This window comes from Mesocricetus auratus, unplaced genomic scaffold (genome assembly GCF_017639785.1).
Source record: "Mesocricetus auratus isolate SY011 unplaced genomic scaffold, BCM_Maur_2.0 Super-Scaffold_4256, whole genome shotgun sequence".
In the NCBI taxonomy this organism is placed as follows: domain Eukaryota; kingdom Metazoa; phylum Chordata; class Mammalia; order Rodentia; family Cricetidae; genus Mesocricetus; species Mesocricetus auratus.
In genome coordinates this window covers 42,422,619-42,447,763 of record NW_024429182.1, presented here as the reverse complement: position 1 = coordinate 42,447,763, position 25,145 = coordinate 42,422,619, and the positions used below count along the sequence as shown (strand labels likewise).

Sequence of the window (25,145 nt, the reverse complement as noted above, 5' to 3'; positions counted from 1 at the left end):
CTGGACCAACAAGGAAGGCCTGTCAAACATTCATAGGACACTTGTGACATTTAGTTATGTCCTGTGATGTCAAGTGATATGTGCCTGAAACATGGTGAGGATTTTAGGCTTCTAGGGTACATACTATTAGACTGTGGGACAAGTTGGACACCAAGTCTGAGGTCTGAAGGTACCTTGAAGGACAAAGGGAAACAAATGCCTTCTAGAAAAAAAACCTATTATATTAAGAGAGCAAACACATTGCAGCCAGAGGGTTTCCAAACACATATGGCATTTGCGAGCGAGCGCACATGCGCGCACGCACGCGCACACACACACACAGTAGAATCCAGAGTCATTATAAACTCTAAATTTCTTATCAGTCTATCTTCCTAACAATTTTATAGCAACTCAAGATGAGATCTGAAATGACCTATATTCTTAAGCATTTGCAAAAATCACATGACAAATCCAAAGGCTACAGCTGTATGTTAAGAAAGAAATTCAGACACTAGAAGTTAAGTAGCTTTTGAAGACTATGCCACAGAGTAGCGAGAATTAAAAAGAGGCTGGTCAAAAGAAATCTGTGAAGCTTTCTCAAAGCCCAATTTCTGCCTGTCATTTTTTACAAAAGCAATCTTTTTTTACCATGTCCTTTACTGTGGACTTATTAAAAATCCATTTCAAAAAAATATCCTTTAAGGCAACAACAAGATCTGACAGAGATCATTATGTATCCCAAATCTGTAACTGTCCTCATTTTGAAGAAGGTTAACAGAAGACAACATCTTTTTCCCAAATGTCAGAAGTCTTGAGGTCGAGAGTACAAAACCACTTACTCAGATAATGGAGAACAGTCACTGCCAGGGAACATGCCCATGTGCTATGTGCATGTCATTATGTAGGACATATCACAGAACAAATGTGTGCACACCAATAACTCAGGAAATAAAACCGACAGCAGAGTAGTCTCTAGAATCAGCTTGCTTGGAAGTCATTGCTATAACCTTGAGTCACTACAGTGGCTCAAAACTGTACTTCACTCAAAAGAGAACTCCCCACTTAATGATTAAAGTAGCTTTGCTCTCAGCTTTCTTTAAATTGTTTTCCTTATCATGCCACACCTGCCTTTTCATCACACTCCGGGCCCGTTCTCTTCCTTCCCTGAACTGCAGCTTGACGAAGGATGTTTCTCTCATTACAATGCTGAGGAAATACTAACAACAGGAAGAACTTGTTTGATCTAATAAGTCAAGACATCATTTATGACAAGTTTTGGTTGTTAGAAGTTTTGTGACCTTAAAGCTCTCAGACTCTCCTCTCCTGTCATTACATTTACTTATACTTCTGATTCATGGTGTTGATACAACTCATCAGCACCATGAGGTTTTGTTTTCTGAAACACTGTGGAGTCCGGTCATTATTTCTCAACATCCAAGCAATCTCATGAAAAGCGGAAAGCACAAACAAGGAGCTTAACCATTTATTTAGTATCTTCAACCCAAAGTAATTGAAAATAAACAATGAAGACAAGAAGTCAGATGGGAGGCAACAGCAAAAAAAAAAAAAAAAAAAAAACCAACCCGAGAATAGCAGCATACAGGAGATACGTACCTATAAATTAGTGGGGCTGGCATGATAGCCCAGTGGGTAAGAGTGATTTTATCTAAGCCTGACCATCTTACTTCAATCCCCACCTGACTTCAACTCCTGGAACCCACAAGGTAGAAAGAACCAACTTCTCCAAGTTGTCCTCTCCCCTCTACACATGTGCTGTGGAATGTGTATGTCCACGTAGATGTGTACTTACACACACACATCTAACAAAAAAAGAAATGAGGTAATATGATATGGTGATGATAGGGACAAATATATACAGGTCACTCACTATTTCTAGAACATTGATTCATGTACATCAGTTTCTTCATGGCCAATTTTTAAAGCCAAAGACATGAGCAGACTATTAACCGAATATGTTATCTTAGACTAATGAACAATATGTACATAATAAATTTAATTAAGTACATGCTAAGGTGGAAGAACTGTACCAAATTTTCCTCTGCCCTTTTAAAAGACAGAGTTCTATTATATAACTCAGACTGGCAGAACTAATTCATGAACTTTTAGCTTCTGCCACCCATGGTGTATACTATCAGACTTCAGTATCTGAAAATGTTAGAGATAAGGAAGCCACATTCAATTAAGTCATACTCAATCCTATCAATATAAAGTCTGCAAGACCATCTCACTTCCAGTGACAGAGGGTAGATCAATGGCTGCCCAGTGTAGTTGCAGGGCAGATAACAAGGAAGGAGTACAAGAAGGCTTAGGGCAGCAGTAGTTGCCTAGATCTTGATGGTGGTGATGGCGTTATCTCTGTCAAAATATAACAGCAGGACATGTAAAACAGAAATTTCACTACATGTAAGTTTATCTTAATAAAGTAGGTAAGAATATATGAAGACGGCAATGTACTAATTTGTTTATAAACTGAGATTCAATTCCAGGTTGACTGATTGGTAAATGCTTTGAAACTGCCATGAAGCATGAGTTTTTTGTTTTGGATAAATAAGGATTGCTGAATTTCAAAATAGTCTTTCAATGATATGTGTGAATATGTTCTGATAGAATTGCATCTTGACTGGATTCAGAATCATTGGTTCAAGGAAGGCTTTCTAGCCCTCATGCATTTTAGATCAGAGAAGGATTCCACTGATAATGACTCTCAAATCTTGGGGATCAGAGCCTGATGACTTTTATACTAGCCTGAGATACAAACCATCACTACAAAATATCACAATCTACTACCCTTAAGAAGAGTCAAACACTTGTGCCGAGAGAAGAGTTAAAAATGACCAGGGACGTCAGTTCATCCTCTTTCAAAGCAGTAATTTAGTTTCTTCAGGGAATTACACAGAAATGTCGACTTTCTCTTAAGAGTAGAAACTTTAGCACATTGCTAAACCAAGTTATCTGCTTACAATTTTATGTGGCATATTAATATCTAAAGAGTCAGTAAGGTTTTTTTTTCTTTTCAGACTTTTATCACTTCCTATATAGGTGCAATTAATTAGAACATGTGAGATTTAACAGACTGAATTCAAAGTGACGTTTAAACATTACAACATAAAAATTAAGTAGAGTTGTGTTATTATTGATAAAAGATTGTGGTAGGAAAAACGTTTAAAGACACAAATCACAAAGTTTTCTAGCCCATTTGTGTTCACTTAGTTAATTTCACCCCCCAAACATTCTTATTGACAGTGTATTTCTATATCTTTACCTTTATTTCAGGGGGTGGAGGAAATAGACTCTTATGCCTCTTTATATGTTTGCCACTTTCTATTTTCAACCACTTTTTATTTGATTTAGTCTTTTCATTATGTTTATCATTGTCTCCCATATTCTGCAAAAAGCCAAGGTATAAATCCTGGACTTGTTTCTTCAAAGACCACAGACAATGCCATTTGGTTACTAAGAGTGTGACAAAATCCACAAAACCACTCTTAAAACTCTCTTCATATAACTCATTAATCTGGCATAGAGCTAAAAGGCAAACTATGAGACCACAATTTTAATTCTATTTGTAGAGAGGGAGGGAGAGGGAGAGAGAAACAGATGGGGATGGATTGGGCAGAACAGCACATGCATATCTTCCAGGATTGGTACCCAGGGTCTTACACGTTAGACGAACTCTCTACCACAGAGTTACATTTCAAATCCTGAAGGTGGGTTTTGAAGTACAATACCACGTGTGTTTGAAACTCATAAGAACACAAAACCGAAGCAAAGCATGACTGACACAAGCCTGACCAGTACAATGCTACCACTCAGGGGCAGATCAACAGGGAGAAAACACTTTTTATTCTCTGAAAATGTTTTTAAGCTTCACATATTTAATAGTTAACTATTCAGAAAGGAAAACTGAACATTTTAGAGACAAGAATTTAGATTAAGTAAAAACTAAGTAGGGTTTCCCATCAGGGACTTAGTGTGACCATATACATGTCTAGGTAAATCATCCACTAGACAAAAGAATAAAGGTAAGATCCCCCAGTAGTGTGTGAGCCATATCCTTCTGTGTGTGAGCTAAAAGATATAATTTCATATACCACAATCAATAAATAGAAGAACTTGGAATCAATAAATATGAGAAGAATGAAAGTTCAATGAATACAGGGATAGAAATAGAATGGGGAAAATGATCAAGTGGTATCTCCAGTAAGCAAAGCTGTCAGAAGGATGAAATGTGTCTATCACTCTACTTTCTAGTAATAGTCATCCTACGACAGCAAATGGGTACTAACTAGACTCCCACAAGTCAGTCTAATCCCATTGTTCACACTGGCCAAATGAATAGCATGCTACTTTGCCCTTCCTTCAAAAACGTGAAATACCAATTAAGAGCACTGTGCATCCAAGCATTATGGAATATGAATCACATGCCAAGAGTGACTCTACAGGCAGGGAGTAGAGATGTAACATTATTTAAACAGTGAAATAATAACATAAATAGAATTTTACCCTTTCAAGTGAAAACACATTAGAAATCACTTCATATTCTCAAAACAGAAACAAATCAAATCCAAACTTTTCATTTTGATTTAACACATGGTATGTTTAATGGTTCCAGCACTTCTAATTCTTTTTAATAAGTGTTAAAAACTGAAAGATGGGTAGTGGCTAAAAATATATTGTAATACCTTAAACCTACCATTCCCTACCAATGGAAACAAAATGATGGCAATTAAAAGTAAAAAAAAAGATGATTAAAAGTTAAGATCTGAGAGGCTAAGAAGTCATGTTAGACTATCAATCGTTTTTATCATTGTGGGTAACTGGTTAGAAGTAAAAAATAAAAATCTAGTAGTTTAGTTGTGGTCCAGGAAACAGTCAGTGGGGACGGGGGAGGTTTCAGCGACATGCTGGTAGAAAAACAGAGACTTACATAGTCTGGGAGGGCAGTGAAATGGAGGGCGTGGCAACCTCGCTCACTTAGTGGTCATTTTTTGAGTTTCAATGACTTTTGTTTTCATTCTTTCGCCTAGTAAAGATGACAGAAGGTCCTAATTTATTATCTGAAATCTACTTCTGTTCCTAGATATAAGAGAGTTTAACTGTACACAGTCATATCATCCAAATACAAATACTTTGATTCAAAGAGATGTTCATGCATTCCATAGAATCACGACTACACCCTCAAAGCACAGCTCAGGATTCAGGGAGAAGACTCAGCTGCATAGCCTGGTCATTGCAAGGGCAGAAGCTTGGCTGGTTGTGGTTTCCTCAGAGTAATGCAATAGAGGAGAGGAGAAGAAAGCCCAAGAAAAGCTATTGTTTTCCCCAGCAATGCTCTGCTCCCCAGACTGTAGAAAAATGTCTGGATAAACATCTTGGGCAGTCTTCTGGGTGACAATGCTAGAAGAGCCTGTCAAAATACACATAAGACCAATGATAGGTGCGCTAGACTTCTGGTGCTTCCTGCCAAGAACAGTGCTCTCAATACTTTTGTCTAGTATGGCCTGGAGGGGTTGTCAGGGGTTAACATGCAATTAAAAGTATGGGTCTGTTAGCCAGGCATGGAGATACATGCCTGTATCCAGGAAGGAGAAACAGCAGGTTTGCCACAAGTTCAAGGCCACTTTGGCCTACATAGTGAGTTTGAGGACAGTCCATTCTACATAGGATGTGACAGCCAAAAGACTGGCATCAACTTCTGTGTCTGTAAATTATGCTAGCCCATAGTGTCTGACATTCCCTATTGCTGTCTGGCTGCTGGGCTGAAAGTGCCCAGAACACCTTTAGGAATGGACCAATGAGGAGGCAGTAGTCATTGAATTCTGTGAGGAGAACCACCTGGGTGGAGAAAGTTCTTAAAAAAGATCATTGGTGTATTTAAAGGCTAAAATGAGAGGGAACAAAACAAAAGAGACTTTTTATAAGAGGAAAGAGATTGAATGGGGGCACTAATCCTGATAAAAGGTCACACATTTAATGCTGAAGTCATCTTCTGGCTTTGGGAATGTTGCTGAGCAATGGGACCCCAGAGTTTGCATTTTAATTTATCATTGACAGAATCCCACACGTGCTCTAAGATGAATGACTTCCCATTTTCACACATTCTCAAGCAGAGTGTTTCATGGGTGTGTGACAGTCATAGCATTTTTTTCAAGTAACTCTAACTCTAGGGAAGGTACATAGTCAAATTGTACCTAAAAATTGACTAGGCAGATAGATATTTAACCAGTTTACATTTTCTTATGTTTATTTTGTAAAATTAGCCTGCTGTAAGAGACATTTTAAATATACTGAGGTTATTATTACTGCTATTGTTACTATCATTAAGCAGCAGGACAGAATCCCTTTAGTTCAATTAAAAATCATGAAAACTCAAGGTAGCATTAGCAGCCGAGTGTTGACTATGACTACTGTCTTTGGCTGATCTTGCTATGGGGGCGTTTGCAGACTGCTGTGGTGGCAGCACAGAAAGCACAGTTCTCTGAAGCGCAGCCACCAGTGTGCCACTCAGAGAGGCAGAGGTGCATTTCCAGAGAGCCCCATCCTTCCTACTCCGACTGAGAATGTGGGCACAGGAGCGGCTGCTCCAAGAGCAGGGATGTGCTTCCCTAGTCCAGGCCCACACAGCACACGTGGATGAGTACGGATGAAGTCAGCCTTGAGGAGAGGCCTGCCCTCCTGTAGTTCCCCTAGCTTTCTGCTCTGTAGGCGTGGGGCACATAGGCATGCCTGAAAAAATGCAGGGAGGTAGTGTGAGACTGATCTGGCAGGCTTGGTGAGAGTCAGTTATCCATCCCCGTAGGGTGTTGGCTTCTCTGAATTTATCAGGATAGGGGAGACTACCAAGTCCTCCAAACCTTGGTGTCTGTGTTCCCCAATGAGAAAGGGAAAATCTGACATGGACCCTGACATTCCCATTCCAGTGGTAGCAACTAAGCAATCTGTGAATCTCTCTCTCTCTCTCTCTCTCTCTCTCTCTCTCTCTCTCTCTCTCTCTCTCCTTTCCTCTCTCTCTTCTCCCCCCTCTCTCTCCCTCCCTACCCCTCTCTTTCCCCCCTCTCTTCCTTTTTATTTCCTTCTTTCGTGTGTGTGTGTGTGTGTGTGTGTGTGTGTGTGTGTCTGTCCTAGAACTCAATATGTAGATTAGGCTGGCCTCAAACTCAGAGATGGTGGAATTTAAGGCATGTGCCACCCAGCCTAGCTCATCCAGGAGTTTTCAAATGCATTACATGTATATGTTTTATGCAGTATTAAGACTGAGAGGGCTGGGTGGGGTAGGACCATGGTCAAGGTTTCTGCCACAGGCAATGTTTCTCATTCTTGTCTAAGGGGAAGTGGCCCCTGCAAAGCAAGGCCACTATTGCTAGTGGACCTGACTTAAACCACGGATTCTCTCTGAGCTATCACTGCACAAATCCCTCCTTTTATTCTTCGAGTTTCTGTTTCATTCAAAGTCAGTTCTTTTTTCTCCAGCCTTGGTGTTCCGTATTCCTTCCTTTCCCGAACATGTTGCTCCTGCTAGCCTCTGCCCTAGTCCCTTTCATTGGTGGGACACTCGGGAAGGGATAATAATGTTTAAAACAAGTAAGAAAATAACTTTGCAAGAATTCATCTTATTATGATCATGCTTAGATGAAATATGGGGCTTGCCATCAGCAAAATTACAAAACAATTCCTCTGGGAGACCAAACCATTCCTAGTAATTCATCTATGAAAAAAAATGAACTTTAATTGTTACTCTTGGCAGCCGTCTAAGAGAAGAGTGAAATATTATACTAAATATTGCCACGTGCAATAGTAAAATACAATTTCCTCCTTGCCAGAAGCAGTGTACAGTTCCTTGAAATCCACGCTTGGGTCTGCTGATTTAGTTTAAATCCCCTGTTTTCCCCTCTCCAAAACCAACAGAGGATTTCCAAAGAGCCGAGTGCTTTATCAGAACCATTTGCTCCTTTTAAGTTGCCAAAAAAGAGTAAGTAAAACTGGGAAGTTGATTTGGGTTAAAGTTGACTCTTTAGCTTCATTGAGGTCATTGTCCTTTGTGAGTCCCCTCTGCTAAGAAGGTCCCTCTGGCCAAGGTTACATGTTGGTTCCTTTTTCCCCAATGCGTCTCATGGCTTTATCTAGTAGGACTTAGGAGCAGGCTGGCGCTAATTAACATGAAACATACATATGGCAAGTTACATTCTATTTTTTTAAGAACTGAAATTTCCAGTAACTTTCATATTGCCCATATGATTGCAATTTTGAGACTGGGACATATTCACATTGGCTTCCCAGAGAGGGATGGAAACAGGTGTTTACAGATTTTAGTATAAGGAGCACATTGACATGCTGTTCTGTGTAGCGCACAGCCAAGGGAATGACCACACTTGCAGAGCAGAGGGATACTCTTTTTCTAAGTATAGAGTGAATTATGCAAAAACATTAACTAACTGCTCATATGTGCTGAATACATGATGGATTCATGAGTCCGGGTTGAGGATGAGCTTACCACGAGCTATCTGCAAAGAATTTTTAAAGAATATACAATTTGGCATAAGTATCTGAGTTACCGGACATAGTATCCTAAGAGAATATTAAACTTTTATGTATTATATCATGTATGTATCATTCATATTCCATAATGTTTAAATGTAGATCTCTCAATGAATGGTTTACTCAGGATTACTCATCGTTTTTCTGTGGTCTGAGTACCAGAACTGCCACTGGTAACATATTCCCTATCTGTAGAATGTTGTTTTCTCCATAGAGGGATACATTATGATATAAAACTATTTGGGAAAAAATTTGAGACTGTAGTTGGATATAAAGTAATTATAGTTATAACTCCATAGATTAGAATTTAGGCCATTTGCAACTTGAGTAAACACACTTATCTTTAGAAATCATTTATGTAATTACTTTCTATTTATTATGGTACATATTATCCGTGACAATAAAGATGATGGCTACTGTTAGGAAGAGCACTTGCAGGACATATAACTTGCTTCAGCTCTGGGAATAAACATTCCGTGTTTGTTCTATGTCCTGTGGAGCTGCTCAGGACTGCACAGTAGGAAGCTCATGAATAACTTTGAGTTTATTCACAAAAACATGTCTGCTTTTTTGTTTGTGGCAGTCTTAAAGCTAGTGAAAATACTATGTTACAGAATGCATAGCTTAATTACTAGACTACAGTGAGAAACATATGTCAGTTATTACATATGAAGATGTAAAGATGAAGACCTTAAAAACACATAGCTATAAAAATACCACTCAGAGAATCAACGACAGCAAATACTAAGGCAGTCAGGAGTCCCATAGGCCAGTTATACTTGGGAGTTGGTTGACTCTTTAAAACCTTGATCTATGATGTGGGAAGTGTGGGAAATCTGCCATGTGTGTATTCTTCTAATTAAAAAAAAAACTCAATCTGCCTTTTAAGTACTAAAAGACCAAAGAGCTCTTCATGTGTGAGTACAAAATTTAAAGATTTGTTTGAAGGGCTAAATTTCCTGCTCTCCATTTAAAATTGGGGAAAAATAAAAATATTTTGCCTGTGACAGAATATGAAAGAAGTTCTCACCCTTAAAACCAGCAGCATTGGTTTTCCAGTCATTAGCGTTCAAATGTCCCGCACGGGAAGTCCTGACAATAACATGCTGTACGTCTCTCCAGGTCAGAAACGGACTGGGGAAAGACAAGGTAAGAATCATTGTACCAAAAAAAAAAGATGGGGGAAGCAGAGAGTCACAAGCAAATTCAAAAAGCAAAATCAAAATGGCAAAGTACTAAAAACAGGGGACAGAGATGTGTGTTTGGGATAATCCAATGGCAACTGCCACTCCTGCTCTCAGTGCAGAGACATGATGTCAGTCTGTGGGCGTCAGAAAATGTAACTGTAAGAAGAAATGCTATGCTCCAAGTCAGTATGTCAGGACAGCTCAGCGGCCAGATGGTGAGGGTCTCCCATTTCCTCAACAAAATGGCTGCTCGCTACAGAGCTACTGTCTTCTGAGTTAGAGTGCATCTCCAGACACAGCGAAGTCAAAAGAGAAGGCCCTGGACCACCCCTCCTTTAATCGTACTATTAGGCAGTTAATTTGCAGGTTACTTAAGATATAAACATTTCATCTTCTATATCAATATACGTGTAAGATCTGGCTCTACGGTGCGGAGGACAGGAGAAAGTTCTTGCTTTGTTACATGAAGCAACCAGCTCACGACTTCTCAAGGCTGATCACACGGAAGAGCACAAGGCAATGACTGAATAGGCCACACTTGTTTGAGAACTGAAAATGCAATGAAAACAAACCCAAGAACAGTATAACACAGACTGGGTCCCTTTCAAAGAACACAAGTACACAAACAGACACTGGACACAGTGGGAACACGCGTACATTCTTCAGTCTTGAAGTCTGAGATGTGTTGATCTTAAAAAGAAAATTCATTATTTCCTAATTTATCTACCTTTCTCTGTGATCTCAAGTGCTACAGGGTGTGTGTATGTAGGACGACTTTCAGGAATTGGTTCTCTTTCTATACTATGGGTTCTGGGATCAAACTCAGATCATTTTTCACCTTCCACCTTCATTTTAGAAGAATTTGTAGGATTCAACAAACTGGAGAGTGTTCACTTAAGAACTCTGTGGAAGTTACTTGGTTCCCACCTCACACACTCACATCCCAGTGCTGAGGGAGGGAGAACTTACCAACTGTGTCTAATAGTTAATGGTGACACCATTGTTTTGCTTCTAGCTACTTTTTGTTCCAGTCACAGCTACTATATATGCAATTTGATCAGATCCCTGCCGCCCAAGAAATAAGTCACATAGTAATCAGACTACAGCTCTTTCCTTTTCTATGTGAAATTAATCTCTACAAAGAATTAATTTCCTCAGTTAGACTGTAGATGCCACTAATCAGTTAAAGTAATGCTAACTACTCCATGTGAAGCCTCATGTACAGCAAGCTCTTGGGAGGAGGAGACAGCTTGTCATTTTATTCAGGTAACCTGTTGCTCTTATTTGGTAGTCTGAATATCAAGAGAGCAGGGAAAGACAAGGACTATTGAGTCTTGGTACCTTTTCCTCATCCTCTCTGCCTGAAAATGACCTGAGAGCTAGCACTGTCACTGTCACGTTTTCAGAGGCTAAGACCAGAACGACCTTTTTAAAGGTTACGTTAATGAAAGGGCTTATGTTTAGAAAAGTAGAACCTTGCTAGGTGGGCTTTAAAACTGTGGGGATGATGGAGACAGATTCTTCATTCTGTTTGAATATGACACTCTTTAGGAATTATTTTAGAAAGTTGTGAGGCATGAAACTGGGCATTAGTGGAGCACGCTTTTAATCCCAGCACTCGGGAGGCAGAGGCAGGTGGATCTCTGTGAGTTCGAGACCAAGCCTGGTCTACCGAGCAAGTTCCAGGACAGGCTCCAAAACAATACAGAGAAACCCTGTCTCGAAAAACCAAAAAAAAAAAAAAAAAAAAAGGGAGCGAGGTGTGCTGTGGCCCCCCCACCCTGAGGAAGGGAAACTCTGCTTCTACAGCAAATGGTTTGATTTGGTCCTTTACTGCCTTCCACTGAATTCACATATTTCAGAAGACTTGGTGCAGAGCTGTCAGGGATGTGTGGAAACCCACTCTGAACGCCGTTCTCAACATAGATGCTCTGCTTTGCCTGAGATACAATGCTCACAGTGCACTTCCTTCTTGGTGTGCCTGCTTAGGACCAGGGCAAAAGCTTCAACAAAAGGCCCAATTTGGACAGACATTCCAGCTACTCACTTATGGTTTTCCATAGTGTTCCCAAAATGAACAGAGACATTTTTATTTTTTTTCTTGTATAAACAGCGTAACAACGAAAAGTATACATGGGTTTGATGATGGTATCTACCTAAACCAACCTAGCAATTTAACGATAATTCTAAGTTGTCTTTACCACACAGTTAGAACTTCTGTATTTTAAATATTAATCATTAGGAAAACAGGATAGAAGTGAGTTTTCTATGTTCCCAGCAAGACTCAGAAAAACTCAGCATAGGATTCTGAACACTGGGAAACACACATTTATGTTTAGTTCACTAAGTGCTAAGATATAAAAGTCATCCAATGTGGAACACTTATCTTGTACCTGAAGCAGCTGTGCTCTGGCAGATGGAGGAAGTCTCCTGCATTCAACTCAACCCGAAGAAATTGCTTGAGTTACTTGCTCTCATGTTGAGTTACAAAAACTAGTTTCTGGAACATTTGTAATTAGAAAACCCAGCATCAGAAAATTGGAAAGAATGAGGTAGCTGGACAATTTTACTTTGACACCTGGTGATTCATGTATCAAAATATACAAATAAGAAAATAAGAGTCATCAATGGATTTGGAATAAGCGGCATTCTGCCTGTGTCAAGACAACTAACTAATGAGCTCAGGAAACAATGGCAGCTTAACCGAGGTAGACGGTAGACTGTAGTCACTGGAAGTATAGATGGTAGACTGTTGTCATTGGAAGTACAGAAAGTAGACTCCAGTAACTGAAAGTACTTGAAGGATTCTTGACTATACAGATACCTGATCTGTATTTTCATATTCTCACTTATGGTCACAGGGCTGATGTACAGGTGAAAACCATGTCAGACTATCAAAGACTTGGTAAGAGAACATTCTGATGCCCACAAACAGCGAAATCTGAGTATGCTTCCCAGGGAAAGCCTCAGGCACAATAGCAACACAGGATCTCTTAGAAATCACATCCTTCCCTAAATGTGATCGGTCTAGATTCCTTTGGCCTCAAAACCCAAAATATCTCATTCTCAAAAGCAGACAGATTGAGCGTAACTGGAAGAGGGAGGGCAGGTGTCTAGCTGACCGAAAGAGAGGAGATGGCTCATGTTAGCTTGCTAGTCACCCCCTCTAACAGCTACAGTGGCTACTTCCTGTGATCACAACTAGTTACATTTAAATAATATACAGAAAAAGTAGTTCCCTGTGATCTTTCAAAGTGCTGAAATGTATCTAACTTCCTGAGCAGTTCTGCAAAAGTCATGTTTCTCACTTGAGAAGTTTTTCATCTTTGCTTGACCTTGTAATAACAAACAGCATTGACAGAGTACTGGCTAAGACCAGGCACTGTGTGCTATGTACATGATATTGTTGTGTTATATTAAGATTCACATGGGGAGATTCACTTTAGCATTTTTCCCCAAATATAAAACTAAGAATCTAAGTTGCATAGTCATGCAAAGACACAGAGGTGACAAAGGCAGAGCCAGAAACCAAAGCTCTAGGTTTTGTCTGTAACACTCATCTCATCATTCAGTAGATAAAGTGGCTTCCAGAACAGATCCGTAGGCTGCTGGAAGGATGGATATATTCTGAATTCTGAGGTTGTTCTTACATGTTCTGAATTAAGAAACCAAACCTCTCAGGTCATGGTCTTATAGTCATGTGACCTTTGTGTACATGCTGTCTCAACTCAATTGGCTTTTGTTCACTATCATATTAAGTAAATTCTTGAGTCTTAATCTTATTTGCAAATTCATAAAGATCTTTTAGACATCTTTCAAATACCAAGAGAAAAATTCCATACCAGATAATTCAAGTCTTTTAAATATACTTCACATTTACATGATATAACATTATTATATAATCTTATAACATTATTGCTGTGAATTGGTCACCTCCCTTGCAAGATCTCACTTTGATGTGCCTCATAGCCTGGTTTGTTAATCTCCTCAGTGGACCAGCTCAATCTGCCCCCAAGCATCACTAGTTTCCAGCCATTAATGCAGGACAATGACTCTATGGCTACTGAAGGCTCATGCAATGTTCCTTTTACCGGCAGTTCAAAGTTTTTAATGAGCTCACTATGAGATTAAGAATAAGCAGAACATGTCCCAAGTGAGTTATTTTTGTGTAGTGCTTCTTATTAAGCTTTTAAGTATAATTGCTAGCACTTACATTAGGGGAAAAAGTCACTTGCCAAGAATTCTTGAAAATAATTCTCAGATGTGTGAGTGTTGGAAACAAACTTGCATTTAGTGATTCTTCAAACAGGGTCCAAAATGAATCCTGAGCCACCGGCTCACCTGCACTTTTTTCAAGAGAAAAAGAGCCTCTTATTCACCACAAAAGATCTACCACCACCACCACCACCACCATCCATCCATCACAATCATATTCATAGTCTTCATCCTTAGTTCCTAGGTAAGTGGCAAAAGGGACAAGACACTTCTCCACAGAAGAAACTTATCAACAAGAAAAAACAAAGTCAGAGAATGAGAGTAGCTTCTGAAAGGATCATCTTTCTCGAGTCAAAGTGATTCTCTCTAATGAAATGAAAAGGTACCACCTGGCTCAATGGACAACTGCAGGGCTAATCACCAATCATCCAACTGTCTCAGTAATAAAACCAACGAAAGCACACTCAGGTTCCTTACATTAGTGTGCATGAAGCAGAAATGGGAACAAGCAGCCAGGAAATTAATGTCATTGTACCTATACTTAAGATATTAGTAACTGTGAGAATGGGTTTATTTGAGCCAGATTATGAAAGATGAGGAAGTATGTGTTTAAAGCCTGCTGAGAAGGGTAATAGCATTACTTCGACCACAGTCACTGTGTACAAACAATGACAGAAGATACAGTAAAGGCAACCTGTCATGACCCAGAAAGGGTGCCAGGCCCTCCACCTCCTAGTGGGGTGTATTTGTTTTGCATTCAACTCTAATTCAGAAGTCCTAGGCCTACAAGCAGAGCAAAGTGGTGTGCACTTGTAATTACGGGACTGGTGAGACAGAGACAGGAAGATTACTGGGGCTCTTCAATGAGCAAGCATAGCCTACTTGAGAAGTTCAAGGCTAGTTAGGGGCCCTGTCTCACAAAAAAGGGTGGTTGAGTACCTAAGGAGTGAAACCTCCTTAGGCTGACCTCTGTTTTTCACATACACAAATGGGCTCACTCGAGCATGCACACACACACACACACACACACACACACACACACACACTCACATGCACACACATTGACACACATTTAAAAAGTTCTAACTCTAAAATCAAGTTGTAGTGTAGAAAAGCATGATTTCTAATATGTCAACATTTAGAGTCATGATTTGTATTGAAATCCCTTGTTGAACGATGTATGATCCATTTACACCTGAACAAAACTAGAAAAGACCAAAGGCACAATCACCAAGTCAAGTTTTTGTTTCTCTCTGCAGTGAAACAATTCCCAGGCTCTATAAATTCAGTCTAACCAAAGGTAAAGAAACCTGGTCTCAAAAACATGCAGGAAGACAGCCTCTGACACAGTGGAAACTTTTTCCATGCACCCTGAGACTGCCTTTGCCCTTACAGATCCTACTTCATCACTGAGTGTATCTGTTATTGTTCCAAAAGACCAAGTATGTTTCCTAAAACCCCTACACACAAACAGTTGTTATATTTTGTATGCTCAATGGTCACTTCTACCTTGACATACTTTGCTGAATAAAGCACTGCAGAATTAGACCTGGAGATGGTGAATACTGCAAACAGTATTCACAGAGGAGAAGTCATGATGGTGAGTTTTCTACTGATGCCTTTAAGTCCTTATCAGAGTACCCCAAAGGCATGTTCAGCCTACAACCCTGAATCCGGATCTGCTTCTCATCTTTGTCATCAAGTTTTAAAAGCCATGGAGGTAGGATGTATGTGGCACTATAACCACATCCTTGATACACTGATACTTGTGTGCCTATGCAGTGCTCTTGGTCACCTTCTGTCTTCAGGCATGGAATGAATAAACATACACTCGTCAATTGACTCAGGTCTGTGGAAGACAACCACACCTCTATCCTTTTAATCTCTCAGTCAAAATTTGTTCTAAAAAATAATCACAGTCTTCGAATAAATGAGAATGGCAGAAATTATTTCCTTGGCTTTAATGTGGAGACAGAACCATTTATTCAGCAATGCAGCTGCAAAATTTGGAGGTAATGAACATAATAAAATGCCCAGGGAAACAAGTTCCCCAAAGCAACAGTCAGCTGTGACTTTTCGAGATTAGCAAACTAGTATATCAGGCAAACTCAAAAGGATGGAGTCACATGAGCACAGGACAAAGCTCATGCAATCAAACTATGTATTTTTATCACATTCTATAATGGATCCTATACTCTCATCACAGGTTTTTTAATGTTAAGTTCTCTAACACATAGTAAAACAATTTGACAGTTGGTATATCTCTGTTTAGTGGAATTGTAATCCTACTAAGATCTGTCTCAGAGGTCTCTTTTTAACCATCTCTTTAACCATGGAGCAGTTAGCTGTTTCCTACGCTGGGGAGCAAACAGACCATGTGCCTAATCTGTACATCGCCGTTGTTTGTGGGAGGTCTTCAATGCTTTCTGACTGGCCACTGACAAGGCTGTGGTGGAAGATGGGAGGGATGCTCTTTTGTTTGCTCTCAGGGTGCTTTACAACATTGAATATTAGGATTACATTACAAATGCACTTACTCATTAACTAAACTGTCAGGTTGAAAGGCTTTTCATATTTTCTATAGAGTGCAGAGCTTTGCAGCACTTGTAGCTTAGCTATGTGCATCTTAATAATTACTGGTAGTACCAGGATGGAACCCAGGCCCCTGTACGTGCAGGGTCAGGGCTCTGCCTCACACTTACACCCCAGTCTGCATTGTTACTGCTGTTACTCTCAGTTATGTTACAATTATTTCCTCCCCCTTCTTCCTGTTACATGTAAATGATTAAAATAATAATCTTTTCAGCTGGTGGGACGGCTCAGTGGATAAAGGTGCTTGCCACCAAGAATAACAACTTAAGTTTGATCTCTGAGTGGGGGAAGGAGAGAACTAGGTCCTGAAGGTAGGCTGTTCTCTGACCTGCCACATACACAAACACAGAAACACACCACACACACACACACACACTCTCTCTCTCTCTCTCTCTCTCTCTCTCTCTCTCTCTCTCTCTCTCTCTCTCTCTCTCTCTGTCTCTCTCATACACACACAGTGAAGTACTTCCAAGCCCCCTAAGTAAACAAATGTGAAAATTCTTTTCTATAAGCTCATTCTAGAAGCACATTATAGACAAGATTTCTCAATATTCAGTTTTAACTTTAAACTTGATTGAAAAAATCACTAAGTGTTCTATATTATAGAATTTGAAGGAAATGTTATTATACATTTCAGAAACTCCTGACTTACATCAATCTCTGACAGTCTTTTTAATTATTGTAAATCAATGGAAACAAACATAGAATTTAAAAAATTTGCATATTACATACATCCACAGGAACAAATTAATAAGGAAACCTAACACAAAATGTCTGGCGGTATTATAAGGATGCTTATGCCGAAGAGATGGGAGAGACAATGCCTTTTGATTGATTCTCCCGTTGTCTTCCTGTATTATATGCCCAGAGATGTTGAAACTAAAGCCAGTGCTGGGGCACCATTAAGGAAGACAAAGAAGACACCATTCTTGTTGGGCTTGGTGGCTCTGAGTTTCTAAACTGACACCTGAGATGGAGACTTTCTGTTTGAACATCCCACATTGTTTTCTTTCTAAGAAGTTTTGCAATGTAGTTCAGCCTAGTCTCATGCTCACTGCAATCCTCCTCCCTCATATCGTACAGATTAAAAAGGATCCATTGAAAACCAAGGTGAGCTGAGAGACAGTATTACAGTAGAAGGTGTCAGGTGGCCTCTGGAAGATCAGAGTTTAGATAGGGGTTAATCTACACTGATGGGAGATGACAGAAGGAACCTGTGGGAAACTGAGTGGAATTCAAACCTGAGAACTTCCTAACTGCTTTCTTTCCTAGGAAAGAGGTGAACAGGAAAATGGGAAGGTAGATTTGGAGGAGAGAAGACAGAAAGCCAACTTCAGAAAGCATCTTAGCTTTCCTCTGATGATGGACTGTCTCCTGCAGGTGTTGTGCTGGGGGCTTTATTCACTCAATGTGGGACAGGAAGCACCCTCGAGTCCATTTTACAGATACGGACACCCAGCAGGGATTTGAAGCCAGGTATCTTCCTTACAGCCCAGGCTTCCATGCTCCAAGTGGGCTTTGTAGGTTACCAAAGTCAAAGGTGACTGAGAAAAGGGAAGGAGGACTGGAGGGGAAAGGCTCAGTCATCACCATTAGTCCTAAAATGTGTATACTTCATGATAAATATAAAGACAAAATTCTGAATTCTTTAACTAAGAAATTAAAAAAAATAAGCCTAAACAAAGCAAGATCTTGCTTAAGATCTGAAAAATTAGTTTTAGGAGGGAATGAAGAATAATTTGTTGTACTGAAAGTAAGGGAAGTCAATAGTTTTATACTAGGCCTGTTCCCCACTAGTGAAAGCAGATGACACCTATTTGCAATTCTGAGGACCTGCATTAACCTGGCTGCCCTCATGTACCCTGAGGACTTGCACTAACCTGTTTACACACATGTACCCCGAGGACCTGTATTAACCTGTCTACACACATATACCACAAGCACTTGCATTAACCTGTCTTTACACATGTACCATAAGGACTTGCACGAAGCTGTCTACACACAAATACTCTGAAAACTTAAACAAAATACACTAATGCCTCAAAGTGTATTTAACCCATGAAGAAATGTGTCCAAACTCCTAACTTGTGAGTGTGTACTTATCACTGGATAACTCTGAAAGCAAACTGGTGAGGAGGCATGAGACTCAACAATTGCTTCAGCAGCTTTCTTGAGAAGAAACGAAAAGTCACAGTAGGCAATAAATGAACTAAAATGGCCTGTTAAAGAAATGAAGATTATGGTATTAAAGATAGGGGAGTAAGTAGATAAGGGCAGTAAACTTTATATAAATCAAAGGAAATACTTTTCCTGTTGTAAAATACATTGGCTTTAAAATATCAATTTTATAAACTACCTAAAAATATGAAAGCACCTAGCATAATTTATCTACAAACGAATGACAGATAACATTATCTACAGTAACATTACAATTTAGGAATAAAATCTCACCACTGAAAAGATGCACAGGTCAAATTTACCAGTAAGACCGGTGCTATCTAAAAGCTTGCTATTAGCTATTATAAGCTTTTGTGAATCAATATGGTTGAATAAGATGTTGAGAAAATGAATTGGCTGAGGAAAGCACAGTAATATGGAGAATTTAATCCATTTATCTAAGAAGAAAGATGTAATGATATATTATTTATCATTTATTAAAGCTTGCCTGAGGATTCAGAACGCATATCAGCCACAGGCAGTAGAAGCCAAGCACACACCTTTACTCCCAGCAGCCAGAAGCTAGGAGATGGTGGTACACAACTTTAATCCTAGGACTCAGGATTAAAAGGTAGATGGATCTCTCTGAGTTCAAGGCCACCCAGGGATACATGAGATTGAATCAGTCTAAAAAGGTAGCAGAGCTCATACACCTTTAATCCCAGCACTAGAGAGGTTTATACAACAAAAGAAGGGTGTCAGTAGGAGGCATTCATTCTCCTGCTACATTGAATATTGGAGGCATTCATTCTCCAGCCATCCTGAGGAGAGGCAGCAGGATCAGCCCATTCATCCCTAGGTGGTGGTAAGAGCTAGTGGCCGGCTACTTTGCTGTTCTGTTCTTCAGTTTGAACCCCAATATCAGTCTCTGGGTCATTTATTTATTGTATTACAGAAAGAAGACAGTTAGCTTATATAAAAATTATTAAGGGAATGGCTCAGTGTTAGAGAGCACTTACACACACACACACACAGTCGTGCATGCACATACCCCACAGGTAGAGAGAGGTGGAGAGGAGACAATGCCAGTAAAATAAACTAAATACTACAAATTCCACTTAGGGAAAAGACATAAGTAAAAGATGCTAAAAGGAAATGGACAGCAAACTAAAGAAATAAGCATTGCATCGCTGTAAGCAGAGATGAAGAAATCCATTATTCTAAGAAGCAACACTAACATATCTAGTGTACATGAGAAACTATATCTAAAACTGAACAATACTGAGAGGAACACATTTCCTTCATAGTGAAACCTTGAAGTATAAAATGGCTCATAGGCACAATGAGGAACACACTAGGAAAGCAAAATGTCAACTGAAAGTGAAAAGGGTTAAAAATAACCCAGAGACAAAACAACATCCACAGAAATGACTACAGTTGCCCTGACATTTAACACTGCATGATTGGCTGGCATGATGGAGAATATTATGATTATATCAGCTTCCATATCTTTTGAACTTTGAATGTAAATTTACTTAATACTAGTAACAAATGTCACAAATTTCATGTGAAGAAACTAGAACATAAAAAAGGAGTATGTTCCATTTATTCAAGACTGTCCAGGCAAACTGGAACTAGAATCAACCTGGCTCCAAACCTGAACCAGCAATGACCTGTGTTTAACACTTTCCAACAAGAATGAACAGGAAAAATTCATCACAAATGAATACAGATGAGTAATACTACTGTCATATAAGACCAAAAGAAAATATTCAGATATAACATATGACTTAAAAGAGCAAAGGGTATCTCTGTTAGAGATAAACATAAAGGCATAAATTATAGCAGCAAGTAAGCAAACATTTGCTAGTTCAAACAGAACTAAAGATAATTCCAGAACTTTATTATGCCAATATTAAAAGATGTAATCAATTCATGGAAATTTTCTTGAATGGGAAAACCAGTTGGAATGAGACCAAGATTTAGGGCCTTGTAGATGGCTTAGTGCATAATCATAAGGATCTGACTTCAGATCCTGGCCCCTGCACAAAGCTGTGCATGGCAGGAAGAACCTATAGTCCTAGTATTGGGAAGTGGAGACAGGAGGATCCTGGGGACTGACTGATGAGTCAATGGGTGAGCTTCAGGATCAGCAATAGGCTGTCTCAAAAACGAAGGTGGAAAGTGATACAATAAGATGCATGATGCATTTAATTGATAAAGCATTATTTTTGCTAAGAAGCTTGATTGAAAATATAATTATCAGGAAAAGAAGGAAGGTAAGAAGTGGCTAATATCTGAAGGGAAAGCAACATGCAAGCAAGGCAAAGATAAGAAAGTATGGGATAATTTCATGATAAAATAAATGTTAAGGATATTAAAAATATTTGAATCCAGTATTTATATGCAGTATTTACAGTTACACTACGATTCAAATCTAAAAACAGCTGCATAAAATCGATTGCATAGGGAAGATGCACATATATGTATATATGTAAACACCTGCATAAATATAAATATATGAATATATCCCTACATACATGTTAATATGACCTATTTTAAAGGCTATGTCAGCACTCTGGTGATCATCATCTTGGTTTTTTAAATCGTTTATTGATGATAACACTGGCAGCCAAGGCAGTGTTCCCCTAGGCATCTATCAGTGTTAAAGGAATGTTAATTTGCTCCAGTGGCACACTGGAAGGATCAGGAGGATGTTTACAAGCTCTACTATGATGAAAAAAGACACTCACACCACACAGTGCTGGTATAAAGACAGATATGCATACCTATGGGAGCAACATAGAAGACTAATGAATAAACCTGTCCAATTATGGACACTTAACTTTTTGACAAAGCTGTTAAAAGCATACAATTTGAAAAAAGACAGCCTATTCAACTATTGGTGGAGAAAAAAACTCAATATCCATCCCTGAGAAAAATGAAATAGATCCATATCTCCCATTCAGTACATAAGTAAATTAAAAGTAGATTGAAGACTTTAATTTAAATCCCGAAATACTGAAACAGCTAGAGGGAAACACAAGGGTACACTACAAGACATAGGTTAAGGTAAGAACTTTGTAAATGGGTCTCTAATAGCACAGGGAACAGCACTAAGAGCTAACAAATGGGACTATGTGAAGTTACAAAGCTTCTGCACAACACAGAAAAACTCTCAGCAGAGCCAACAGTGAGTGTGCATAATGGGAGGACATCATTGCCAGCTATATAGCAAACTGAGGGTTACCATCTAGAATACATAAAGAACCACAGAACTTAAAGACCAAATACTCTGCCAACCAAAGTATGAATTAATGAAACAAATGGCTCTCAAAAAAAAAAACACCTTGAAAAGTATTCAAAATCCTTAGCCATCAGAGGAATGTAAATTACAGCTACTTTGAGATTTAATCTCCTCTTAGTCAGAATGTCTGAAGATTCCTCAGGAAAATGGGAATCAGTCTACCACAAGATCCAGCAATTCAACTCTTAGGCATATACCCAGAAGACGCACATTTATACAACAAGGACATCTGTGCAACTATGTTCATAACAGCATTATTTGTAATAGCCAGAAGCAACCGAGATGCCCCTCAACTGAAGAGTGGATAGAGAAAATGTGGTACATTTACACAATGGAGTATTACTCATCAGAAAAAAAACAATGGAATCTTGAAATTCGCAGGCAAATGGATGGCACTAGAAGGACCTTCCTGAGTGACGTGACCCCGTCACAAAAAACAAACATGAGCCTTCATCCAGTGACTGACAGAAGCAGAGGCAGACACCCACAGCTAAACACTGAACTGAACTCCTGGAACCCAGTTGCAGGGAGGGAGGAGTGATAGGCAAGGGGTCAAGACCAGGCTGGTGAAACCCACAGAGACAGCTGACCTGAATAAGGGGGAGCTCATGGACCCCAGACTGATGGCTGAGTGGCCAGCATGGGACTGATCTAGACCCCTGGAATGTGGATGTCAGTGAGGAGGCCTTGGCAATCTATGGGGCCTCTGGTAGTGGATCAGTATTTATCCCTGGTGGATGAATGGACTTTGGGAGCCCATTCCCTGTGGAGAGATGTGCTCTCAGCCTGGACACATGGGGGAGGGCCTGGGCCCTACCCTGGATGATATGACAGCCTTTGGGGATCCCCCATGGAGTGTCTCACCCTCCCTGGGGAGCTGGTGAGGAGGAGGGGGAGGTGGGGAGGGAAGGGAGCTGGGATTGACATATGAAGCAGGCTTCTTTCTAATTTAAATAAAAAATAAAAAAATGAAAAAAAAAGAAATTCAGCAACTATAGTGGGGAAGGATGTGGGAAGGCAGAATCTTTATTCACTGCTAGTGGGATTACAAACTAGTTAAGCCTACATGAAATCTCTAAGGACACTTCTTGGGTAATTAAAAATAGAACACTCTACACAACTTTTCAGGGGCATATACCAAAAGGACACTATCCTGCCAGAGACAGGTGCACACTAATGCTCACTGCTCCATTATCACAACAGAGAAACAATGGAACCAGCCTCACTGCTTATCAGCATGTGAATGTTGGTAAAAACTTGGCACATATACACAATGGAATTTTGTTCAGCTGTGAAGAAAAGTGACATGAAATTTGCAGGAAAATCAATGATTCTGGAAAATGGTCTATTATGTGAGGCTATTCGGAAAGACAAAAATCCTATATTCTCTATCATACACAATCCTAGCTTAGCATGTTTGTATAAGTATATGTGAGTGGAGGAGAGGGGAGGAATATGCCATGAAATTAGAAAGAAGACCACAAGTGAGGAAAAAGAGGTATTGGGGAAGGGGCTGGTGGCAAGAAGACACATGACACAAGAAAGGAGGCCAGGGTGGGGGAGGTTTGGAAAGACACATGGGGGATGCTCACGTGGATGTAGGGGAAGAAGCAGGGAGGCAAATTAACAAAAACAAGCATTTGAAAATGCCAAAATGAAACCTAATTCTGCTGGTTCTAATTAAACATTTTAATTAAAATACCCATTCACACACACATACATACATGCACACACACAACTCATATACAACAAATCTGAATTTCAAAGACTTATGCACTATTTTTCAATGTGAGAACCACTGTCACTTTTGGTAGCTTCCAATTTTGCCTATCAAAGGTAGAAGGGCAAGCATTTCCACGTTTGTCAACACAATTTTATAAGCACAAAGAACAACTTGCTTTAAAAATATTTTTTCCAAATACAACTTTGTTCTTAAATAGCCTCCATTCCATTACTGCTCTCCTGGCGCACTCTCGGTGAAATGCTTCCCAACAGACCAGAAATTCTCTGGGCAATCTTCCAATGTTATACAATTCCCAGACAAACTGATAACAGTTATTTCATATTTCAGGTTTGGGATCCCATGTAATTGAGAGTTTTAACACAATGAAAATTATAAAATTGAACACATCTGCTGTAAAAAGTGAGGCCATTAAATACCTATTCCAATGGCAAGAGCAGGGAGTAGGAATCCAGCACTTTCTCCTGGAAGTTGTCTGTGGGCAACATCCCTGAGGTCATTTGTAAAGGTTACCCATAGCTTCTGCAGGAAGGCTGTCCCCAGAGCTGTGAAGACAACACACTTCCTTGCCTTAGAGTTACTTGGTCTCTTCCCTTACATCTTTATTTCCTAGTTATATGCAGAATATTTTAGATATTTAGAATTCCCACTGAACAAAAGCATAGGTCTTTTGCTACATTTGTACAAGTTGATGTACAAGTTCCATCTTTGAAGTGATGTCAGTAGTTATCAGCCTGTTTTCCATCATACAAACAGGTTGTTTTTAAGGTTTTTTTCTTCACTATTTGGCTTTTTACTTCAAGTCTTAGCCATGATGGCAAGTTACTAGTAGATGAAGTAGGTGAAATGTGGTTAATGTGGCCATCAAATAGTCAAATAAAAACTGAAGACAGCTATGGTGGTTTCGATAGGAATGGTCCATAGGAAGTGGCACTATTAGGAGGTATGGTCTTGGAGGAAGTGTATTACTGTGCAAGTGGGCTTGGAAGTCTCATAAATACTCAAGCTATGCGCAGTATACAGTTGCTTCTGCTGTTCTGCGTCAGGATGTAGAACTCTCAGCTCCTCCAGAACCCACCTGCATGCATGCCATGTTTCCCACCATGATGATAATGAACTAAAACTCTGAAACTGTAAGCCAGTGCCAATGAAATGTTTTCCTTTATAACAGATGTCATGGTCATGGCATCTCTTCACAGCAACAGAAACCCTAACTAAGAAAATAGCCAATGAAAAAGTAAGTTGGATGATTATCCTGTAACTCCAGTCACAGCATGGATGTAATCATTTTGTTGATGGCTTTCCTCACGCTTTATCATCAATATTCCTTTCCTATTCTAACCCACAATCACGACCATACATCCCTGGCTTAGTTTTATCCCTCCATATCAGGCATAATTCTTTTCCACCT

The 25,145-nt window shown here is 39.5% G+C and overlaps 1 protein-coding gene across 3 annotated transcripts in view; it reads right to left on the bottom strand.

Annotated features, from left to right (window-relative positions):
* Pcsk5 (proprotein convertase subtilisin/kexin type 5) overlaps positions 1 to 25,145 on the bottom strand; it is a 411,139-nt gene that overhangs the window by 176,374 nt on the left and 209,620 nt on the right. For all 3 annotated transcript variants that reach the window (XM_040746607.1, XM_040746615.1, XM_040746617.1), the window contains exon 10: positions 9,566 to 9,669. In XM_040746607.1, the coding sequence (XP_040602541.1) occupies positions 9,566 to 9,669 (104 nt within the window). The remainder of the gene's footprint in view (positions 1 to 9,565; positions 9,670 to 25,145) is intronic.